At 35.9% G+C, this 22,818-nt stretch overlaps 2 protein-coding genes across 4 annotated transcripts in view; one reads left to right on the plus strand and one right to left on the minus strand.

Annotated features, from left to right (window-relative positions):
• Positions 1-4,818, plus strand: part of LOC125258726 (metal cation symporter ZIP8) — a 13,696-nt gene extending 8,878 nt beyond the window's left edge. For all 3 annotated transcript variants that reach the window (XM_048175723.1, XM_048175724.1, XM_048175725.1), the window contains 3 exons: positions 2,606-2,795; positions 2,969-3,153; positions 4,330-4,818. In XM_048175723.1, coding sequence (XP_048031680.1) covers positions 2,606-2,795; positions 2,969-3,153; positions 4,330-4,479 — 525 coding nt within the window. In that variant the 3' untranslated portion in view covers positions 4,480-4,818. The remainder of the gene's footprint in view (positions 1-2,605; positions 2,796-2,968; positions 3,154-4,329) is intronic.
• The window catches only part of LOC125258724 (diacylglycerol kinase theta), a 48,064-nt gene continuing 30,060 nt past the window's right edge, over positions 4,815-22,818 (minus strand). The window contains exons 10-23 of the mRNA XM_048175719.1: positions 20,093-20,183; positions 18,554-18,608; positions 16,514-16,575; positions 16,192-16,342; positions 15,870-15,908; positions 12,951-13,066; positions 11,210-11,361; positions 10,943-11,091; positions 10,660-10,838; positions 9,992-10,092; positions 9,741-9,887; positions 9,517-9,628; positions 8,514-8,666; positions 4,815-7,581 (exon numbers count right to left, since the gene is read on the minus strand). Of these exons, the coding sequence (XP_048031676.1) occupies positions 7,480-7,581; positions 8,514-8,666; positions 9,517-9,628; positions 9,741-9,887; positions 9,992-10,092; positions 10,660-10,838; positions 10,943-11,091; positions 11,210-11,361; positions 12,951-13,066; positions 15,870-15,908; positions 16,192-16,342; positions 16,514-16,575; positions 18,554-18,608; positions 20,093-20,183 (1,609 nt within the window). The 3' untranslated portion in view covers positions 4,815-7,479. The remainder of the gene's footprint in view (positions 7,582-8,513; positions 8,667-9,516; positions 9,629-9,740; positions 9,888-9,991; positions 10,093-10,659; positions 10,839-10,942; positions 11,092-11,209; positions 11,362-12,950; positions 13,067-15,869; positions 15,909-16,191; positions 16,343-16,513; positions 16,576-18,553; positions 18,609-20,092; positions 20,184-22,818) is intronic.

The following is a 22,818-nucleotide window of genomic DNA, read 5'->3' on the forward strand; positions in this document are numbered from 1 at the left end:
TTTCAATTCTAGGGCACCTTTTAAGAGTTCAGTACATGGAAAAGACATACATTGAGTTTCAAACTCCATTGCTTTCTCTTTCTTATGTAAATCTCATTTGTTTAAAAGACTTCCGGAAAACACACGGATCTCAACATAACACCGACTGTTACGTAACAGTCGGGGTGTACGACCCAATATTTGCATATGCCAGCCCATGTTCCCAACATTATGAAAGGCATTAGACAAGGGCAGCCAGTAACATCTGGATCTGCACAGGTGAATCAACAGACTAGGTAAGCAAGAACAACAGCGAAATTGGCAGATGGAGCAATAATAACTGACATGATCCATGATAGCATGATATTTTTAGTGATATTTGTAAATTGTCTATCTAAATGTTTTGTTAGCATGTTTCTAATGTACTGTTAAATGAGGTTAAAGTTACCATCGTTTCTTACTGAATTCACGGAGACAAGAGCCGTCGCTATTTTCATTTTTAAACACTTGCAGTCTGTATAATTCATAAACACAACTTCATTCTTTATAAATCTCTCCAACAGCGTAGCATTAGCCGTTAGCCACGGAGCACAGCCTCAAACTCATAGAGAATCAAATATAAACATCAAAATAAATACTTTACTCACATAATTCGAAGCATGCATACAGCATGCATGACGAACATCTTGTAAAGATCCATTTGAGGGTTATATTAGCTGTGTGAACTTTGTAAATGTGCTGTAATATAATCGAGAGCTTGTGTGGCAGGGAGCACGCGAATTAAAGGGGCGGCGCGCTGAAAAAAATCAGTGCATAGTTAATGATGCCCCAAAATAGGCAGTTAAAAAAATTAATTAAAAAAAATCTATGGGGTATTTTGAGCTGAAACTTCACAGACACATTCAGGGGACACCTTAGACTTATATTACATCTTGTGAAAAAGCATTCTTGGGCACCTTTAATATATTCTTGATGAAATCCGAGAGGTATATGACTCCTCCATAGACAGCAATATAATCAACACTTTCAAGGTCCAGAAAGGTACTAAAGAAAGACATTGTTAAAACTGTCAACGTGACTGCAGTGGTTCAACCTTAATTTTATGAAGCGTTGAGAACACTTTTTGTGCACAAAAACAAAACAAAAATAACGATTTTATTCACACACTCAGATACAAATGTATAGTATAATGCAATGTAAGTCGCTTTGGATAAAAGCGTCTGCCAAATGCATAAAAAATGTAAAATGTAAATGTACGCAGGTGACGCAGTAAGCACAGTGAAGGCTTCCGTGTTTACGTCCGAATGCCGGCTCAGTATTGGCCAAAGCTGCACACGTGAACAGCACGATGCATACGTGTGATGCTGACGCAGGAGCCGGCCAATAATGACTCGCCGTTCTGACGTAGAAGCGCTGGACGCAAACAACATATGAGAATGACACAGAAGAGAAGACATTGTAGAATAAAGTCGTTATTTCTGTTTTGTTTTTGCGCACAAAAAGTATTCGCATCGCTACAATGTCTTTCTTTAGTACCTTTCTGGACCTTGAAAGTGTTGATTATATTGGTGTCTATGGATGAGTCATATACCTCTCGGATTTCATCAAAAATATCTTCATTTGTGTTCCAAAGGTGAACGAAGGTCTTACAGGTGTGGAATGACATGAGGGTGAGTACTTAATGTTAGAATTGTAATTTTTGGGTGAACTAACCCTTTAAAGAGCCCACCTCCTCTATAAATGGCTCAGGAGACCCTCCTTCTATGTAAGTCTGTGGGATTTTGTGCTTACTTTTGTGCAACAGTCTCCACAGCAAGCCGTATAATTTGAGGTAACATTCATGTCTGAAGCACAAGCAGTGCGGAACAAGTTATGCACCAAAGTTTAATACTGATGTTACAGCTTTGTTCAAATCTGTAACCCCGTATGACCAATTATATGAGTGATGCTTGGCTTAACAAACACCTCTAATTACAAGTCATCTATAAAGACTGTTTGGTTATTGCAGTGGTAAGCAATTTATGATTACACAAAAGTGTCTGCAATTATAAAATAAAGATAAATGCGAATTATTTGTTGACAACAAGGCTATTAAGTTATTAAGTGTAACATCAAACTGTAGTCAATGGTTAAACCAGATTCCTGGGTCATGTGATAACAGTTATCCTTCAGCGGGATAAAATACAGTTCTTTGAATGCCTTCAATCTGCTGCTAAAGTCTCAGTAGCATGTAGCACTACAAAACCCCTTCCTCAAACCTGCAGTGTTTTTGATGAAACTGTTTTGAGTTTTAAAAAGCAGTTTTTTGCTACAGAATTAAGTAGTACATAGTGTACAGGTCAGTGCGACTTACAGTTCTGCCGTAGAGACACACACAGCTGTGTTTGCTTTCATCTGTCACAGCTGCCAGCAGAAACAAGATTGCCTTCTGACCTTTGACCCTAAATCACGAGCACCATGCATTTGGGATCGTCATCTCGACCCTGTAACAATACAAAAAGTTAGACCTCGGGGCTAAAAGTAAATAATATTTGAAATATGAACCCAGGGTTGAAGCTCGAGAGGGTACAGTAATGTTGTTAGAGAAGAAAACGAGGTTTTAATTTAGATGTGAATGTGGTTGCAGGGGTCTTGCAGATGGCTCAGAGGAAGACGGCTGTCCAGCGTGAAGACGGTGGCATGGATGATTTCCCTGAGCGATGCTCTACACAACTTCATTGACGGACTGGCCATCGGCGCCTCGTTCACGGTGTCTATTCTCAATGGCTTTAGCACCTCTATCGCTATCGTCTGTGAAGAGTTCCCTCATGAGCTGGGTAAGAGAAATGCAGGGATTTCATGATTTTATCCACCTGGAAAACCTTTCAGTTGTCAGCTCTGATCTTTAACCCCTACGCCACACCACACCACCTCTGTGAATATTGCCCTTTGAATGTTAACCTTCACTAAAAACATGCGATGCACATTTGCACTCTGTCTCCCCCTGTAGGTGACTTCATTATCTTGCTGAACGCAGGGTTGAGCATTCCACAGGCCGTCTTCTTCAACCTGCTGTCTGCGATGTCCTGCTATGTGGGGCTGGTCCTGGGCATCTTGTTGGGCAATGCTTTTGCCCCCAACATCATCTTTGCCTTTGCTGGTGGCATGTTCCTTTACATATCCTTGGGTGATATGGTAAGAGCAGTATGGGTTAGGAAATACAGCAGATAACATTTCACATTTTATTCTGTCTTCTTAGTGCATGAAAATATACACTACTGTTCAAAAGTTTGGGGTCAGTAAGATTTTTTTGTATTTTTAAGAAGAAAAAAATTAGCAAGGATGCATTAAATCAAAAGTCACAGAAAATATAAGTTGTTTTCTAAAAAAAAAAAAAAAGAGTTCATGCTTGAAAAAATAAAAAAAATAAACTTAATTCAAAGAGAAAACATTTTTCTTACCTTATTGTCAGATATTATTTCTTGTTTTAAGCAAAACTCACTTAATTTTGATACTTATTTCAGAAAACAAGACTTAATAGTAAATTAAATGTATCTTGATTTAAAAATTTAATAATACATTTAATAAATAATTCGTACTGGAAAACAAGACAAAAAATACTGAGTAAGAAAAACATTTTTGCAGTAAAACAATTGCCATTCCTTTGAATTGTTCATCAAATAATCCTGAAAATGCAACACTGTTTTAACAAAAATATTAAGCAGCAAAACTGTTTTCAACATTTATAATAAAAATAATAATAAATGTTTCTTGAGCACCAAATCAGCATATTAGAATGATTTCTGAAGGATCATGTGACACTGAAGACTGGAGTAATGATGCTGAAAATTCAGCTTTGTCAATAATATTTTATAATATTACAGTTTTTACTGTAGTTTTCATCAAAAAAAAAAAAAATGCAGCCTTGGAAGAGCATAAGTTTTTCCACAAAAAAATACAAACATCCTGACAAATCGTCTTTTTTGGAATTATACTGACACCTAGAGGTGTGGAGGCAGCATAAAAAGAAAAGTAGTTTTTGGTTACAGATGCATTGTAGAATACACCCTTCACAGTCTGACACAGATAATACATTCTGTGACCAATAATAGGGGTGTAAACAAGATAAAAGTGAGCCGTGTCAGATCGGTCATGTCTCAGAATGGCCGCCTCCATGACGTGACACACTCCATGTAAAATAACAGCTTTTATTAGGCTACTCATATGACTGTTGACTTCATCTTTTGTGAGCGTACATGATTTTAAACCTATAAGTATTCATTTATTTAGGGGTAAAATCTTTTTGAGACTTCCAGCATAAATCTGTTTTAGCAGAGCAAATACTGAATCCTCTTTCTCTCTCTCACCTAGTTGCCTGAAATGAACATGATTGCCAATGAACAAGTGCAGAGCACCAAGTCCGATATCATTTTTTTCGCAATCCAAAACGCTGGAGTTCTGACAGGATTTACCTTGATTCTTCTCATCACATTGTACGGTGGGAACATTAGCCTGGGCTGAGCCCTTGGTACATACTGACCTTTCATTCTGTGCCTTTCCTGTGCACTTCCCATTCCAGATGATACTCTCATTTAAGCTATTTATTTGAGAAAAAAACTACTTCATACTATTTTTAAAATCATTTATACTGAGGAAACTTGAAAATCATTAGGTGTTAAGTAATTTGATGATTTGTATAAGCTGATAATTCTCATTTTATACTGTTGTAAATAAACTGTACTGACCTACTAATCATGTATATTTTGGTGCATTTGGTGCTAACTGAATGATCAAGTTTGTTACTTTGTAAAATAGGAAATTCTAATATCATGCTAAATAAAAACTCAGAACAGAACTGTATTAAAAAGTCCAAATTTATGTCTTTTTTGTCATTGGACACATCCATCTGTTATACAGCCGATTGATATATATCTATACATTTAGTTATTTGATATTCATTAAACACAATGTACACTTAAAAACATCTTTAAAACAGTACAATCAGTGCAATATCTTTACAGACCAAATTAAAAACATTTTCTCTCCAAAAATATACATCTATATAGATTTCAAAACATTAATTCTAACCCACTTTACAAGAATTAAGAATAAAACTTTAATAACACAAGGAGGTAAAATAACTCTAAACAGTTTTGACCAAACAAAGTTATTGGGTGAATCTCACGAAACCTGTCCGGGTCATATTTCATCCCAAAATAAAAAATGCTTTAAGATATTTTGACGTTATTTTCATGATACTGTCAAGTATTTATACACAATTGTAGTTATTGTTGTACTACCTTTAATGAACACAAATAAATAAAAATTCCAACTGTAAGTTTTTCAAAATCATAAAAAAAAAAAAAATAATACATCTACACTAAGGAGAATCTAATGACAATAATCAGTGGGAATTATGCGTATTACAAAAGAAAAAGAAAAAAACTATTCTGAATGCATTGGAGAGTTGGGGTAAAAAAAATATCCTTAATTGTCATGAAAAAAAAAAAGTCAAAATGCAAAGAATTTTGACTTTGTTTGTGGTCATTTGATTTTTGGGGTAATATGTGACTCATTTTCGTGAGATTTACCCTATTAGGAGGCACATCAGCTCTAAAGGACCTAGAATAGCACGGTTCTACTTCATAGTCACTGAACCAGCAGAACAAACAGAACGGCATGGAGTTAAACGCACACGTACGGCAAAACTGCAGAAGTTCTCGAAGCACTTATATGAGGCACTATACGCAGAGCTCGGGCCAAACCACACCACAGAACAGCACGTTAACCCGAGGGTTGTCATGGCAACAGGCACAACTAATGCAGAAATCACCACTGTACACACTTCTGGCAAATGAACGACACGAGAGAGGGCGAATTGGCGAGATAAGATAGCATCTTCCGAAGTAAAATGACAATGAGACCTAAACCACTGGTCATACTATATAAGATCAAATGCACTTGGTCAGATTTTCATATTCGTCATCAATCCCAGACATGATCCATGAAGTGCAGGAAGAAAAAGCAGGCGCAAGTCTTTGGAAGAGCTTGGCGGAACTTGATTCTCGGAGTGATGTGTGCCGGTGAGACGAGGTAGATGAGGTAAGACGGTTGCCCCCCGTAGGTGGCTGAGGCTGCGCCCTGCAACAGCCTGGCAATAACGCATGCCTGATGGGAAGTGGAGTGTCTAACTGATCATACATACAAAATCTAAGGCCAGCCTCATGAATCCATACCTTTGGAGGAGGGCTGACCAGTCACTGTACAGAAACAACATATAAACGCCACTTACTTGCTAGCAAATATATATTACAGCACTGCGCTCGCCTCTAGCTTTAGTTTTACAACAGGACGAGTAGCTTTACACGACTGTCTACTATGTCAGATAACAGTAACATATTCATTTACTTACAAATCAATGCTTTCACCAAAACATGATGAAGCTACGCTTGGCTTAAAGGTTCATATGACCAGTCACACTATAAATACCGAAAATGCTACGTGATCTTGCGTGGAATGTTTTATCAAGTATCGTACAGCGTTATATTACTATTAACACTAAAAGTGGTGCATATGTCTACAAACATCGCAGGGAATTTACAAACATTCATCCTTCGTAAAATCCACGACTCTTTTAAACGATTTCACAGTATTTTCGGTACCGCTTCTGTTCGAAAATCTATTGATATTCATTCCTCTTTTACAAAATGGCTGTGATGACACCAGATTGTTTACTCACGTTTTGGTGAGGCACGATTGCGCCTACAGTCTCACAGCTAAGAAAGCTAGAAAATTGATATACAAAGATGATTATCTCTCCACATTTACACATTCGAATGTGCTATTAATGAACAAGAACTAGAGTTGTTTGTACATATATACTGCATTGTTTTGGTTCAGATACTTGTAGAAAGCTACTAGGGGCTGCTATTGCAAATAAACTTCAAGTAAGACATTTATGATGATCATCATAGAAACGAAAAATAACCAGATGAAGGTCGGTGAGTCACAGTTTTTACCATAAACCAAAAAAAGGCCGCCACCATAAGCAAGATGCGGATATTAAGTGATAGTCCTAACTTGGCGATGTTCAGGAAAAGGTAGTTTTTGGCATTTGTGATGTGCACAATGTGCGTAAATACTGGTTGCTCGCTCATATGTGCCGTAGCATTTCAGTGATGGACTACTTTAAGACAATAATCCCTTTTAAAAGAAGATGCAGACTGGCAATCGAAATAAAACCAACAAAAATATCTACACCAGTATGAATCTAAGGCAAAAACAGGCCGGAAACAGGCCGAGGGCAGCTAAAGTCCTGAGAAACAGACTGCAGTGCTATCATCTGATGGGGCGTTTGAACACTACAGACTATGAGATGTTAGAGATGTCTGTGTAATACATTCTAGTTCATAAGTCAATGTTGAAACCCACCCGAAGTGAAACAAAGAACAGAGGAAAGACTCAAAGAAAAGTTGTCAAGGCGACAGTAAAGGGCTGTCAATGAAGTGTTTGTGCGGTTTGTCACTGCCCACCATCACTGGGAGCTGGACTGTCGGAGCGGCCTTCCTTCAAACTTCCGGATTGTTTCTTCTGCTTGGTTTTGGACTTTCTTAACATGCACACCTAGAACAGAAAACAAAGTCATTTTAAATACACAGAACTTTATAGTAGAACTGAAGGCTAACAGATGGTGAGAATATGGAATACTTGAACAGAATGTCCTTTAGTTCCATTTACGGGTCTGGCATGTCTGCATTCTTCTACCTTCTATTCTTCATTTTTGCACTCACCCAATTAATAATTGTGTAAATCATATGCTTTTGAAGGCCTATTTCTTATATTGAATATTAATGGGGTAATGAGGTCAATGCTTACTTAGTGACCTTCTTAAGTATATATATGTATTATGAAAAAGAAGTCTCTTCTGCTTACCAAGGTTGTATTTTATTTGATCCAAAATAAAGTACAAACTGTAATTTTGTGAAATATTATTACAATTTAAAACATCTGTTTTCTATTTAAAAATATTTTAAAATGTAATCAGATCATTTTCAGATAATTGTGATTTCTATTTAGATAAATGCTGTTCTTTTGAAATTTCTATTCATCAAAGAATCCTGAATTTTTTTTTACACAACTGTTTTCAACATTGATAATCAGAAATGTTTCTTGAGCAGCAAATCAGCATATTAGAATGATTTCTGAAGGATCATGTGACACTGAAGACTGGAGTAATAATGCTGACAATTCAGCTTTGCCAACACAGAAATAAACATTTTAAAATACATTCAAACAGAAAACAACTATTTTAAATTGTAATACTATTTTTACAGTATTACTGTTTTTACTGTATTTTTGACCAAATAAATGCAGCCTTGGTGGGCATAAGAGACTTCTTTCAAAAACATAAAAAAATCTTACCCATCCCAAACTTTTGAATGGCAGAATATATATATCAAATATTAATTAAACAAATCAAGCCTCTAGAGTCTACCATGTAGTTGGCCAAGCAATTTAGGAAATATGAATGCATTAAAAAAATTATATAAAAGTACCTTTGGTCCCGCGGCTGAGATGATGATCTGTCCGGGTGATTGTATCCAGGGTTCTCCATCCACCTGCACTGGAATAGGTTTGGTCACAGTGATGCGAATATAGCTGCCCTGAGCGATACGAATCCCAGAGCGCAGCCCACTCTGAACCTGACCCTGAAAATTAAGAATTCATAAAACAATGTAAATCTACACCATGAATTAGAGAAAATGATTATTCAATGAATAATTTCAATGAAAAATGAAATTATGTTTTATAAACAATATACAGTAAAAAAATTTTTATAAAACATCGAAAGGTTTTGGCATACACCGTTTGGAGTCAGTAAGATTTTATTTAAAGAAATTAATACTTTTATTCAGCAAGGATGCATTAAATTGATTAAAAGTGACAATAAAGACATTTATAATGTTACTAAAGATTTATATTTTAAATAAATGCTGTTCTTTTGAACTGAAAAATAAGAAATGTTTCTTGAGCATCAAATCAGCATATTAGTATTATTTCTGAAGGATCATGTGACAAGGAAAACTGGAGTAATGATGCTGAAAAATCAGGAATAAATGACATTTAAAATTTTTTATATATATATATATATATATATATATATATATATATATATATATATATATATATATATATATAGAAGATGTCTTAAATGTTTTTGAAAGTTTAGGCTCACCAAGGCTGCATTTATTTGATCCAAAACATGAATATTGTTAAACATTATCACAATAAAAAAATAAATAAATAAAATAATATACATGTGTGTATATATATATATATATATATATATATATATATATATATATATATATATATATATATAAAATTGATTTTATTTTTTATTGTAATAATGTTTTACAATATTAATGTTTTTGATCAAATAAATGCAGCCTTGGTGAGCCTAAACTTTCAAAAACATTTAAGAAATCTTACCAACCCAAAACATTTAAAAAAGTAATGTTCTTAAAGGGGAAAATGTTCTTAGAAAGAAGAACTCACCATGTGCACCACACCAGTAACTCCCACAACCTCCAGCATCCCATCATCTATCCTGGGCCTCCCAAACCGAGAGTCATTGTCTGAGCCCCACAGGTCAGCACCAGAACCCCAGCTAGACACACACACACACACATAGAGCAGCTTTAATCTTCTATAACAAACTCCCATGTGTGGAATCGTCACAATGTCTTTACTTTCATTGTGTGAGACTGAGATGTGTTTACCTGGGAATGTTGAGGAATATCAGTCCCTCTATACTGGGCAGTTCCACATCCTGTTTGTCCACTTGTAGTCTGATGTCTTTATGAAGGTTTCGTGTGTGACTCAACTTCTGCAGGCCCACCTTCACATACACACCTTTATTGTGGAACCTGCAAGAACAATGACAAAATCAAAATAGCAATGCCCACTGATCTCCCTCACCTTAACTGTGAGCCACATGCCCACCCTTTAGAGGTGAAAGAACAATACTCACCTGCTATTAAACTTATCTGGGTCCTCCTCACGTGCGTGATGAAAGTCCAGACTCAGTTCAGCATCAATTCCCAGCCCAAAATAATTATTCATCTGCACAATCTATAACACAAGCAGGTACAACCCTATTACGTTAGACTGCTTTACTCTAGTAACTCGCAAAATGTGTGCAGAGATAAATTCCTTAGCAGAGCTAAAAACATAAATTAATAATTAAATTATTAAAAATTAAAGTTTAATTAATAAATATTATAATTATGTATTACAGTATATGTATTTGTATTGTTATTGTAATAATGTTAATATTATTATAATATGCATTGTTTATAAATCTTTATGTATTTATATAAAATTAATTCATTATGAATAATTATGTTAAATGTTAAATAAAAATTTTAAAATTGTATCTTTAAAAAAATAAATTATAAAACATAATTTATTATTAAAATATATATTTTTATTTTTATTATATATTTTATTATTAAAAATAAAATATTCATTATAAATAATATGCAATTATTTAAAATTAATGCACATATATATCTGCATATTATATTAATTGCATTAATTATATAAAAAAACAAAAAACATTTAAATGTTAAACAATAAAACAAAAATGTACATTTATGCAGAAATCATATTTGTAATTTGAAGGGATTGATTGTGTACCTTTGGCGGCTCTAGGAAGCCGTTCTCTTTGCCGTCCTCTGTCATTTCCTGTGCGTCCAGAAGAATTGTCCAGCGGTCCATTTGCACTTCCTCTGCCTCGTCCACAGACACCAGGATGTTGTAGGGGTCCTCGCCGCTGTAGCCCGCCCCCCATCGCAACACCCGAGCCAGATCGTTCCCTGACAAACACATACAACATAACTGAACACAAATGACAATGGATGCTAACAAACAGTAAAACCTACAGTTAACTAGAATTCAATTATAAACTTCCATCACGCACCTGTGCCCAGCGGTATGATGCTGATCGCGGGCTCAGGACAGGCAATCTTATGTCGGATGGACTCCAGAACCCCCAGCACCCATCCCACTGTGCCGTCTCCTCCACACACCAGGATACGGAAGTGAGGGACTTCCCTAAAAGTGTGCAGCCTGTACGATACACATACCCATACATGTGAGAAGGGAACCTACAGTATTCACCCATACATATTCTAATCAAAACATTAATATCAATTAGACCATCATTCAAATGTAGAGGAGGTCTAACCCAGGAAGTGGTCCTCCGCTGGTCAGCTCAAACACTTGGTGAGGGTTTAGAAGTTTCCGGAAACTGTATAAGATCTCTCTGCCCTTTAGTCCTCCACTTTTAGGGTTGACAAAGACCAGCAGGGGGCAGCTTCCTTTAGCCAGCTTGCTTTGCTGTTGGGAGAGAAAAGAATCTTTGTTCCGATTTCCGATTTCAAAACACTGCTTCAGAAGGCTTCGGATCATAAATGAATCAGTGTATCGAATCTTCTGTTCGGAGCGCTGAAGTCACGTGATTTCAGACGTTGGCAGTTTGACATGCGATCTGAATCATAATTTGATATGCTGATTCATTTGTGCTCCGATGCTTCATGAAGCAGTGTTTTGAAATAGGCCTAAATACTAAATCACTAAATAAGTCGTTATTTTTTTTTTCTTTTTGGCGCACCAAAAATATTCTCCTTGCTTTATAATATTAATATTGAACCACTGTATTCACATGAACTGATGTAAATATGTTTTTAGTACCTTTATGGATCTTAAGAGAGGAAATGTCATTGCTCCCTATGAAGGCCTCACGGAGCCATCGGATTTCAACTAAAATATCTTAATTTGTGTTCTGATGATGAATGAATGTCTTACGGGTCTGGAACGGCATGAGGGTAAGTGATAAATGACAGAATTTTCATTTTTGGGTGAACTAACCCTTTAAACTTGTTGTTGAATTGTACTGTAGTTTCTCATTACGCCACTAGAGGGACCACTAGATGTATCTAAAGATTGGGCCAGCATTTTGAACTTTAATGAACAGCCTTCTATTGTTGCAATGAATGGCACATGAACTACTGATCACAATGAAGTCAGTACAGGTTATTATTTTGAATCAGCTGTGGGTTTTACTCTCTTAAATACATCACCACCTTGGAATTATATGTTTTATCTGCATTCTGAGCAGTTCTGAGATATTGAGCTTCAAAGTTTTTGCATTCCATACTTCTTTGTAGGTAGAACCTTTTTGTCATATAACATAATGTAAATAAGTTGTCACAGAATAAGAATATGTGAATAGCTCAATTTTGAAAAAATCTCAGATGCAACCTTGGAATTCCAAGGTGATGACATCTATCTGATATTTGGACACATAAAGGGAACAATAAGGGGACATGGTGATGGAAAAAAAGTATGAGATGCAAGGAAAATTATATTCGAATGCTTTTGCATTCTGCAATTTTTTTTTTCAAAACATTTGTGTTCCCCTCAGAAAGCACTGAAATACATTTTTCCCTACCACCTTGTTATTTCCATCACAAAAGTTTTGTGAATGCAAAGTTTCATGAGGGAACGCAAATTTTTCAAGCGAACGCAAATGCATTGGAATATACATTTTCCTGCCATCTCATTTTTTAGGGTCTCCGTACAAACCCAAACAACTTGTGTCCAAACAAAACACTGGAGCCCACAGAATTTTAATGGTAAAACCAAAAACAAACAAACAAAAAAAGATCTGTTTTGAAGAAGAAATAAGTCATTGAAGGTTGGAATGACATGGTGTTAAGTAAATAATGACAGAATTTTCATTACTGAGTGAACTATCTTTGAGCCTCATTTACAAATGCCATGTCAATGTATAAATCACACTGCATTATACAATAATGTGGCATTTGTTTTAAAGAAAGAGCACAAGAACTTTCCATATTCATAAACAGGAGTCTGTTGCACCCATTCAGTGTTTAGAGTTATGGCTTTGTAAAAAGATGGTGTACCTTGATCTCAGGTATGACAAGAGAGTAGAGTTGTTTGCCACTGATGCTGATGTCTTTGGCCAGCATGTAAATCCTCTCTGCCTCTGAGAAACAGCTGATCTGCAGAACCACAGCACCTGAAAATAGCACATCAGCTCAATTATACAAACACACTCACTAACACCTGCTCACACCTGGGACACAATTATTTTTAGTTCTGAGCACAATTATTTTTACCACCTATCATGATATGATGGAATAAGACAAACCCTGTGTCTCAATCAGCTCCCTAGCTTCCTAGGTCATGAATCAGTGTTTCGTGTAAATGAATGTAGCCGACTCCCTGATCAGTGCCCTGACTACTGAACTAGGGAGCTGATTGAGATGCACACACGGACACAAAATCCCATTGCAATCCTCTATATATCACTAGCAGTCAAAAGTCTGTGGTCAGTAAGGTGCAGTTTTTTTTTTGTTTGCTTGTTTTGAAAGAAAAAAAGTTGTATTTTTTTCAGCAAAGATATATTAAATTAATTAAAAGTGACATTAAAGACATTTATAATGTGACAAAAATGTACAAATGTTCTTTTGAACTTTCTATTTATCAAAGAATTCTAAAAAAAACAAAACAAAAAAAACAAGTGTCACTGGTTCTACAAAGAATGTGCAGCAAAACTTTCAACACGCACATATACATATACACCGATCAGGCATAACATTATGAGCACAGACAGGTGAAGTGAATAACACTGATTATCTCTTCATCACAGCACCTGTTAGTTGGTGAGATATATTAGGCAGCAAGTGAACATTTTGTCCTCAAAGTTGATGTGTTAGAAGCAGGAAAAATGGGCAATCGTAAGGATTTGAGCGAGTTTGACAAGGGCCAAATTGTGATGGCTAGACGACTGGGTCAGCATCTCCAAAACTGCAGCTCTTGTGGGGTGTTCCTGGTCTGCAGTGGTCAGTATCTATCAAAAGTGGTCCAAGGAAGGAACAGTGGTGAACCGGCGACAGGGTCATGGGCGGCCAAGGCTCATTGATGCACGTGGGGAGTGAAGGCTGGCCTGGGTGGTCTGATCCAACAGACGAGCTTCTGCAGCTCAAATTGCTCAAGAAGTTAATGCTGGTTCTGATAGAAAGGTGTCAGAATACAGCAGTTTGTAGCGTATGGGGCTGCATAGCCGCAGACAGTCAGGGTGCCCATACTGACCCTGTCCACCGTCGAAAGCGCCAACAGTGGGCATGTGAGCATCAAAACTGGACCACGGAGCAATGGAAGGAGGAGGACTGGTCTGATGAATCACGTTTTCTTTTACATCACGTGGATGGCCTGGTGCGTGTGTGTCGCTTACCTGGGGAACACATGGCACCAGGATGCACTATGGGAAGAAACCGTGGGAAACCTTGGGTCCTGCCATCCATGTGGATGTTACTTTGACACATACTATCTACCTAAGCATTGTTGCAGACCATGTACACCCTTTCATGGAAATGGTATTCCCTGGTGGCTGTGGCCTCTTTCAGCAGGATAATACGCCTTGCCACAAAGCAAAAATGGCTCAGGAATGGTTTGAGGAGCACAACAAAAAGTTTGAGGTGTTGACTTGGCCTCCAAATTCCCCAGATCTCAATCCAATCGAGCATCTGTGGGATGTGTTAAACAAACAAGTCCGATCCATGGAGGCCCCAACTTGCAACTTACAGGACTTAAAGGATTTGCTGCTAACATCTTGTGCAGATACCACAGCACACCTTCAGGGGTCTAGTGGAGTCCATGCCTCGACGGGTCAGGGGGACCAACACAAAATTAGGAAGGTGGTCATAATGTTATGCCCGATCGATGTATATGTATATGTATATATATATATATATATATATATATATATATATATATATATATATATATATATATATATATATATATATATATATATATATATATATATATATGTAAATTTTTATTTTTTTTAAATAAAAAAAATTAATATATTTTTATAAATAATTTTATATTTAATATATAAAAAAAAAAAAAAAAAATATATATATATATATATATATATATATATATATATATATATATATATATTTATATTTATATATTTTTTTTTTTTTTTTTTTTTTTTTTTTTAAATAAAAAAATAATATATTTTTATAAATTTTTATATTTAATAATTTTAAAAACAATATTTAATATATTTTTTTTTTATTTTTAAAAAATTTTATATTTAATATATTTTTAAAAACATTTTGTTTAAAGTATATATATTTAAAAAAAATAATATATTTTTATAAATAATTTCATATTTAATATATTTTTAAAAACAATTTTTTACACATTACACATAAAAAGGTACATACAATTTCTAAAATCAAATCAAATTAACAATTATTTTGCATAATATTATTCACTTAAAATTCACTAAAACAAAACTGACCTAGAATGTACCTTTTGTACCTTACATGCTCGTACCATTTTTACTAGTACAGTAGCCAATGACAGGAAATAATAATGAGTAGAAGGGTGTCAAGTGCTTGTGTGCTAACCACTTCATATTTTAAGACCTCTGCACAAACCAACACGCCGCTGCAACAACATTATAAATACATTCAAAGCATCAAGGCAAGTGAGCCAGGAGGCATGTTGTGGATGACTGAAAAAAACCAGCAGTTCTGAGCATTTGTGTGCAGAACAAGGACTTTCATTTACAGAGCGCTGAGAGTAGGCCAGACTGTGCCCCATGGACACAGCCAGAGGTTTGTTCTGCAGCATGCACCAGCGACCTTCAGTGTTATCAAATAAAGTCATGCAGTTTAGTTGTGCTCAGAACAAAGACGCATATTATAAGTTGCCTCTAATGGAGGGATGCATTTCCTGTGACGAGGAAACAGGCTGTTCTCCCACAGAACCCTATGATTTACAAATTTGGTTGCTTTTACCTTGTTCGGCATACACATGAGTGATGGTGACCAAGTGACCTGGGTGTGGAAGAGAGAGAGATATGATTAGTGTTAACTCTGGCAAGAAATCATCAGCAGTCACAATATAATCCGCTCTAATCCCTCCCAGCAGAGCGGCGACAGGCATATTTACGATGAGTACACAAGTATTTCAGACTTATAGGTCAGCATTGTTAAAGGACAATTTTATGGAAAGATTAATAGAATCCAAAGAGATTGACAGGACAAAATCCAAAGGATCTGAGCAGTTTAAACCTTGAGCTTACATATCATTCAAGCACACAGAGATGTGCAGACTCACTTTTGATGGCGAGGTGTTCGGATAGCAGGTGTGAGTATTCCTCTTTGTCGAGTTGTGTCGGAAAACCTCCCAAGAGCAGACTGACCTGCACCACTCGATTCCTGTTTTCCTCGATGTAAAACCGTGTCTGATTCATCTGTCGCAATGATGTCTGAAAGTCACATGCTCAGAATCAGACTTTGAGACAACCGAGAAGCTCTCACAAGATTTTTTCCATAAGCACACAGGCGCTTGTGAAATTAGTGTGCTGTGCTTATCAGGGCTCATCCCCTTGAGCGTTTCCCAAATGCCAAGCAATATCAGCAGGTCCTGCCGCACATACCTTCCGTATCTCCAGCAGTTTATCCATTAAAAGCTCCTGACCGCTGAGGACTTGCCGTTGAACTAAAGATGGGTAAGAAACACAGGGTTAGGACATATGATGATATCGTCCACACATTTTGAAGCATTTCCATGTTGTAAGCCAAAGTCTAGTCCTTGACAGGTCTTAAAATTAGGTAAATACAACCTCAGATGAACAACACATTACATATTACACCATGTCATGGTTTATTCAACAAAAATAAGGCCAAAATGGAAAAGGACACCTTTATTGCTTCCATAGGAATTAAGAGGGTAAGTAACAGTCAGGCACTGTTGATCAAATGCCTTTGATTAATTGATTATGAGCAAGCGTGACCAACTCTTTACAAGCAGAAGTTTCGCAGTTTGCTGGTCTGGATCATTCAGGTGTGTGTTAACACAATGTCAAGGAGGAAAGACATCAGCAATGATCTTAGAGAAACAATTGTTGCTGCCATCAGTCTAGGAAGGGTTACAAGGCCATTTCCAAACAATTTGAAGTCCATCATTCGACAGCAAGGAAGATTATTTACAAGTGGAAAACATTCAAGACTGCTGTCAATCTTCACAGAAGTGGACATCCCAGTAAATTCAGCCTAAGGTCAGACCGTGCAATGCTCAGAGAAACTGCAAAAACCCAAAAGCTACATCTCAGACTCTACAGGCCTCAGTTAACATGTTAAATGTTAAAGTTCATGAGAGTACAATTAGAAAAAGACCAGACAAGTATAGCATGTTTGGAAGGGTTGCCAGGAGAAAGCTTCTCTCTAAAAAGAACATGGCGGCACCGAGGTGAAAAAAAAAAAGTACACTTCTATAATGTACTTAAAGTGCTCTATTTTTGCGCACTAATTTTGTACTTAATATACAAAAAATTATTCTTTAGTACTTCTTAAGATCATCTTAAGAACATCTAAGTGTACTCAACTGTGTTATTTTGAGACACCATGAAATATGATCTAAAATGTGCTTTTAATATACTATCTCTATATTTAAAAAATATATTTAGCTACCACTTGTAGTACACTATGGGTTCAAATGTACCATAAGTGGTATCTAAATACATTTTTTAAATATAGAGATAGTATATTAAAAAGCATATTTTAGCTCATATTTCACAGTGTCTCAAAATAGCACAGTTGAGTACACTTAGATGTTCTTAAGATGATCTTAAGAAGTACTAAAGAAGAATTTTTAGTATATTAAGTACAAAATTAGTGCAAGAAAATAGAGCACTTTTTTGAAAATGTACTTTTTTTTCACTTGGGTAGGTTTGCAAACTAGCATCTGAACAAACCACAAGACTTCTGGAACAATGTCCTTTGGAAAGACGAGACCAAAGTGGAGATGTTTGGCCATAATGACCAGCGCCACATTTGTTGAAAAACCAAACACAGCATATCAGCACAAACACCTCATACCAACTGTAAAACACAGTGGTGGAGGGGTGATGATTCGGGCTTGTTTTTTTGTCGCACCTTGCAGTCATTGAGTCGATCATGACCTCCTCTGTATACCAAAGTATTCTAGAGTCAAATGTGAAGCCATCTGTCCAACAGCTAAAGCTTGTCCAAAATTGGGTCATGCAACTGGACAATGATCCCAAGCACACCATCTAATCTACAACAGAATGGCTGAAAAAGAAAAGAATCAAGGTGTTGCACTGGTCCAGACCTCAACCAGACTGAAATTCTGTGGTGGGACTTAGACAGCGATCCATAAATAGACTGCCCACAAACCTCAATGAACTGAAGCAACGTTGTAAAGAACGTTGTCGGCAAAAAACATCTAAAGGTTGTTCTACATCAATTGAATCATAAGGCGTACTTAGTTTGTCACACATGACTTCTTCATTTTGACTTTATTTTTGTTAAATAAATAATGACAGTGTAATATATCATGTGTTGTTGTTCATCTAAGGTTTTATTTATCTAATTTTAAGAACTGCTAAAGACCAGATGATTTTTTTATGTCCTGATACATAAAACCATAGAAATCTTTTTCACATAAGAGATCTTACCTTGTTTGCTGCTCATGAAAACTTCTACAAGGTTAAAGTCAGCAGGGTTGTCATTCTAAAGATATTTGCAAAAACATGACAATTAACATAGGCAAGGCAAGGCAAGGCAATTTTATTTGTATAGCACATTTCATACATAATGGTAATTCAAAGTGCTTTACATAAAGAATAATAATAAAAATATAACATAAGGAATAGAAATAACAGTAAAAACAGAGAATTTTACTGCAATATTTAAAATGCTTTAAAAGTCAGAATCAAGATGATAAAATACATTAAAAATGAAATAAAAACAGGAAAAGGAATTTAAAGAATAAAAAGATAATACGTATAAAATAAAGTGCAAACAGTTCGGACATAGCACAGTGCTCAATCAGCAAATGCATAGATAAAAAGATGTGTTTTGAGTCTGGATTTGAATGTGGCTACTGTAGGAGCACACCTGATCTCTTCTGGAAGCTGGTTCCAGCTGCGGCTGGCCTAACAGCTAAAAGCAGACTCTCCCTGCTTTGAGTGAACCCTTGGTATTTTTAAGTGTGTTGATCCTGATGATCTGAGTGATCTGTTAGGTTTATATTCTATGAGCATATCTGCAATGTATTGGGGTCCTAGGCCATTGAGTGATTTATAAACGAGTAACAGTACTTTAAAATCAATTCTAAATGCAACTGGAAGCCAGTGCAAGGACCTGAGGACTGGTGTGATGTGTTCATGTTTTCGGGTTCTGCTCAGTATCCTGGCAGCAGCGTTCTGTACGAGCTGCAGTTGTCTTATGGTCTTTTTGGGAAGGCCAGTGAGGAGCCCATTACAGTAATCCACCCTGCTGGTGATGAAAGCATGAACAAGTTTCTCTAAGTCTTGACTGGAGACAAAGCATCTAAGTCTTGCAATATTTTTGAGATGATAATATGCTGATTTAGTTATTGTCTTTACATGGCTACTGAAACTCAGGTCTGACTCCAGAATCAAACCAAGATTCCTGACTTGATTTTTAGTTGTTTGACCCCTAGAGTGAAGGTACGTGTTCACTTTGAGAACTTCGTCTTTGTTTCCAAATGCAATGACTTCAGTTTTGTCTTTGTTTAACTGAAGGAAGTTTAGGCACATTCAATTTTTAATTTCATCAATGCATTGGCACAGGGAGTCAATGGGGCTATAGTCGTTAGGTGAGAGGGCTAGGTAAATACATACAAACGCATTAAAGTAAAAAAACAAAAACAAAAAAAACTAGTTCATAAAAAGTAAAAATAACTAGTTTTACACAATTAATGAATCTATTGTGGCATTCGCCTGTGCAAAACGAATGCCACAAAGACACAAGGGTATTACAAGTGGCACTTACTACCATATGTGGTAGGCAAATATCATAAGTTTCATTGCTTATAAAAGTAATGGCACACATTTCCACATGTTTTGAGGCATCAGCAATGTTTGTGGCACAAATAAGTTTGTCATAGTGTCATAGTACTAATACATAAAGTTAAATTGTATGTTCAAATAACCCTAAATTGTGTTTTTGAGAAGTGAAATCCAAGTTACCTGTTTTCCAAGTTGTGAAAGCACTTCCTTTATGACTGAGTCTACCATGCTGTTTTTCCCAGCAGTCACTGAGATGTAGATGACTCCAACCCTGAAACACAAATGTGAAACCTAAGAACGTTCCTCATTACACCATCATAAAGCATCGAAAAACGTTCCATCCCATGATTCACCAGCGGTTTGGCACCGTATAAATCATCCGCTGGTCTGCCACTGAAACTTCAGACAACATTTTGATTTACTGTGGTCAAGATTACATAAGAATAAACACGTTTGATTGTGGCATAACTGGCAGCATGTGTTAAGCCTGACTCAATCCCTCCTTGACTCAAAACTATGTTAATAAAACAAAATACTTCATTTGCTCCAGACCCATGTTAATGAAACTCCTCATCTAATGCAAACATCAAGGACATGAGTGGCACTGCTCTTCTTTTCAAGAAATCTAAAGTTTTCCTGATGAGTTTCTGTAGGCGATGAGGGTCCATCAGCATTTTCTGCTGGCATGGCAACAACATCTTAGGTAAACCATGGATGCTGTGTCACTTCATCTCCGTGGCAACTGGACACACAACAGCAATACTGTCATCAGTTGAGCCAAGTGTGTTTTGATGGGTTTCATATACACTTGCCCTCACTGAGTGGTACACGACACAACTATTATTGTCCATTTCCTTGCAATGGAGATGAAATATGGTTTGTTTGGAGAAGCGAGAGGATTGATGTGCCATAAAACCCTTAGATAAGTAAACTAAAGTAAGCTAGAACCTCCGTTTTGACGCAAGAACTGAGCATCTTTATGATGTGTCTGTATGTAAAATACATTTTCCATTCTGTTCTGCCTGTCTGTTTATAGCTAACTTTGTCTTCTAAAGAGGGGTTTGTGTTAAGTATTGTGTATGATAATATAACAATGTGCAGGCTGACAGTGAGAAGCCTATTCGTATACAGAATGCCCTCAAAATTCAAGATGGGTGCCTCAAACGCCTCTGTGTTTTTTTGTCTTAACTATATCATATGACATAAATATAAGCAATATCACATGAGCAAGCATGTTGTTCTTGCCGAATATCAGCATTATTGCAAATGTGAAATAGATTTTATACAACAGTTCAATAGACCAATTTGGTGTTTGCAAACAGCGATGACGTTTTTTGTGGGCGGAGCCTAGCTGGTTGCAGAAAATGAAAGTTGAGCAGTAGAAGTCTATGGAAGCCACGAAATAAAAGAATAAAAAAAGTTAATTTCGAGTTTATATCTCACAATTCTGACTTTTATTTCTCGCAAATCTGAGTTTACATATCACATTTCTTACAAAATAAAACAGAATTGTGAGATATACTCGTTATTCTGTCTTTTCTGAATTGCAATTTATCCCGCAATTCTGACTTTTCCCCCTCAGAATTGTGAAATAAACTCACAATTGCGAGTTATAAAGTCCGAACTGGGAGTAATAAACACGCAAATGCAAGAGAAAAAAAAAGTCAGAATTGTGAAATAAAAATTATTATGTTTAAAAGTTATCTATGTAAAATATTATAGGTTTAAATTATTTTAATTATAATTGTTTCATGCTGTATGTATGTATGTCCTCTGAACTGCATAGGCCTATGTGAATATTATGTAGAGACTTACTGTTTACATCAAATTCCTGCTTTAATAGTAGACTAATCCTTGCAGGTGTCATCAATCCAGTCTGTGAAACGTCTCTGTTTATCTTCAAATTACGTTTTCAACGATGGTTTTCTTTAAAAATGAAGACTATATTTTTTGCATTCCGATTCCAACATCCAGAGGCACAACAAAACATTTTTCTCTTATTCTTTGGATTTTTTCACATTTTTCTTCAATAGCTTCAACTATTTTTCTGCAACCAGTATGCGCGCGCAGCTGCAAGTGACGTAATTGTGACGTCTGCTCCAAAGTGGTCTATAAGTAATAAGTTAATATTGAGAGTTACATTTTAAGACACAATATTGTTTCTTGCTTTATTTCCCAAATGAAAATAGTTGCATCTCTGAGCAACACAAAATTAATCTGTGCTTTATAAATGAATCAGGTGAGTCAGTTATTCAATGACTCATTCATAAAGACAGTTACTTGCTACGCTCCTGAATGAGTCAGCCATTTCAACGAATCCGTTGAGTTAATAACTTAATGACTCAGCAAATGCCAACCACTTACTGACTTTAGTTTCATATTTATAGCATTTTTTTTAAAATCAAAAACACTACAAATAACATTGTTATTGAAAAAGTTCCAGAAAATAATCAAGATCATTTTTTTTCAATATCGCACATCCCTACTTCTTTAGCATTTTGTTTGTGTAGCTTGTGGGTTATTTTAAAGGAATATTATGGTTTAAACTTAATATGAAATAATTTACTTTGTTAATACACATTACTGGTCTAATTGTGCATGAATAATGACTAATCTTTTTTTCAAAATATAAATATAATAACTTAGAACCATTTTTGAACAAGTCTTTTGAATTGAATTTGTAGTCAATTCCTTGTATATAAAAACAAGGCTTATACTACATTTTTTTTTCTCATTGAATATTCAATTTCAGTTAAAATACATTGGATTATGTAAGTAAAATGGGGTACAAACACTGTGTCATGCTGACTTTAAATACCATGCTACAGGTACTTTTGACAGAACTTCAGTTTAACCTGTAAGACTGCTTTAAAGAATGTTTCCTCTACATTCTTGTACACTTCCTT

This window comes from Megalobrama amblycephala, linkage group LG23 (assembly GCF_018812025.1).
Source record: "Megalobrama amblycephala isolate DHTTF-2021 linkage group LG23, ASM1881202v1, whole genome shotgun sequence".
NCBI classification, from domain to species: domain Eukaryota; kingdom Metazoa; phylum Chordata; class Actinopteri; order Cypriniformes; family Xenocyprididae; genus Megalobrama; species Megalobrama amblycephala.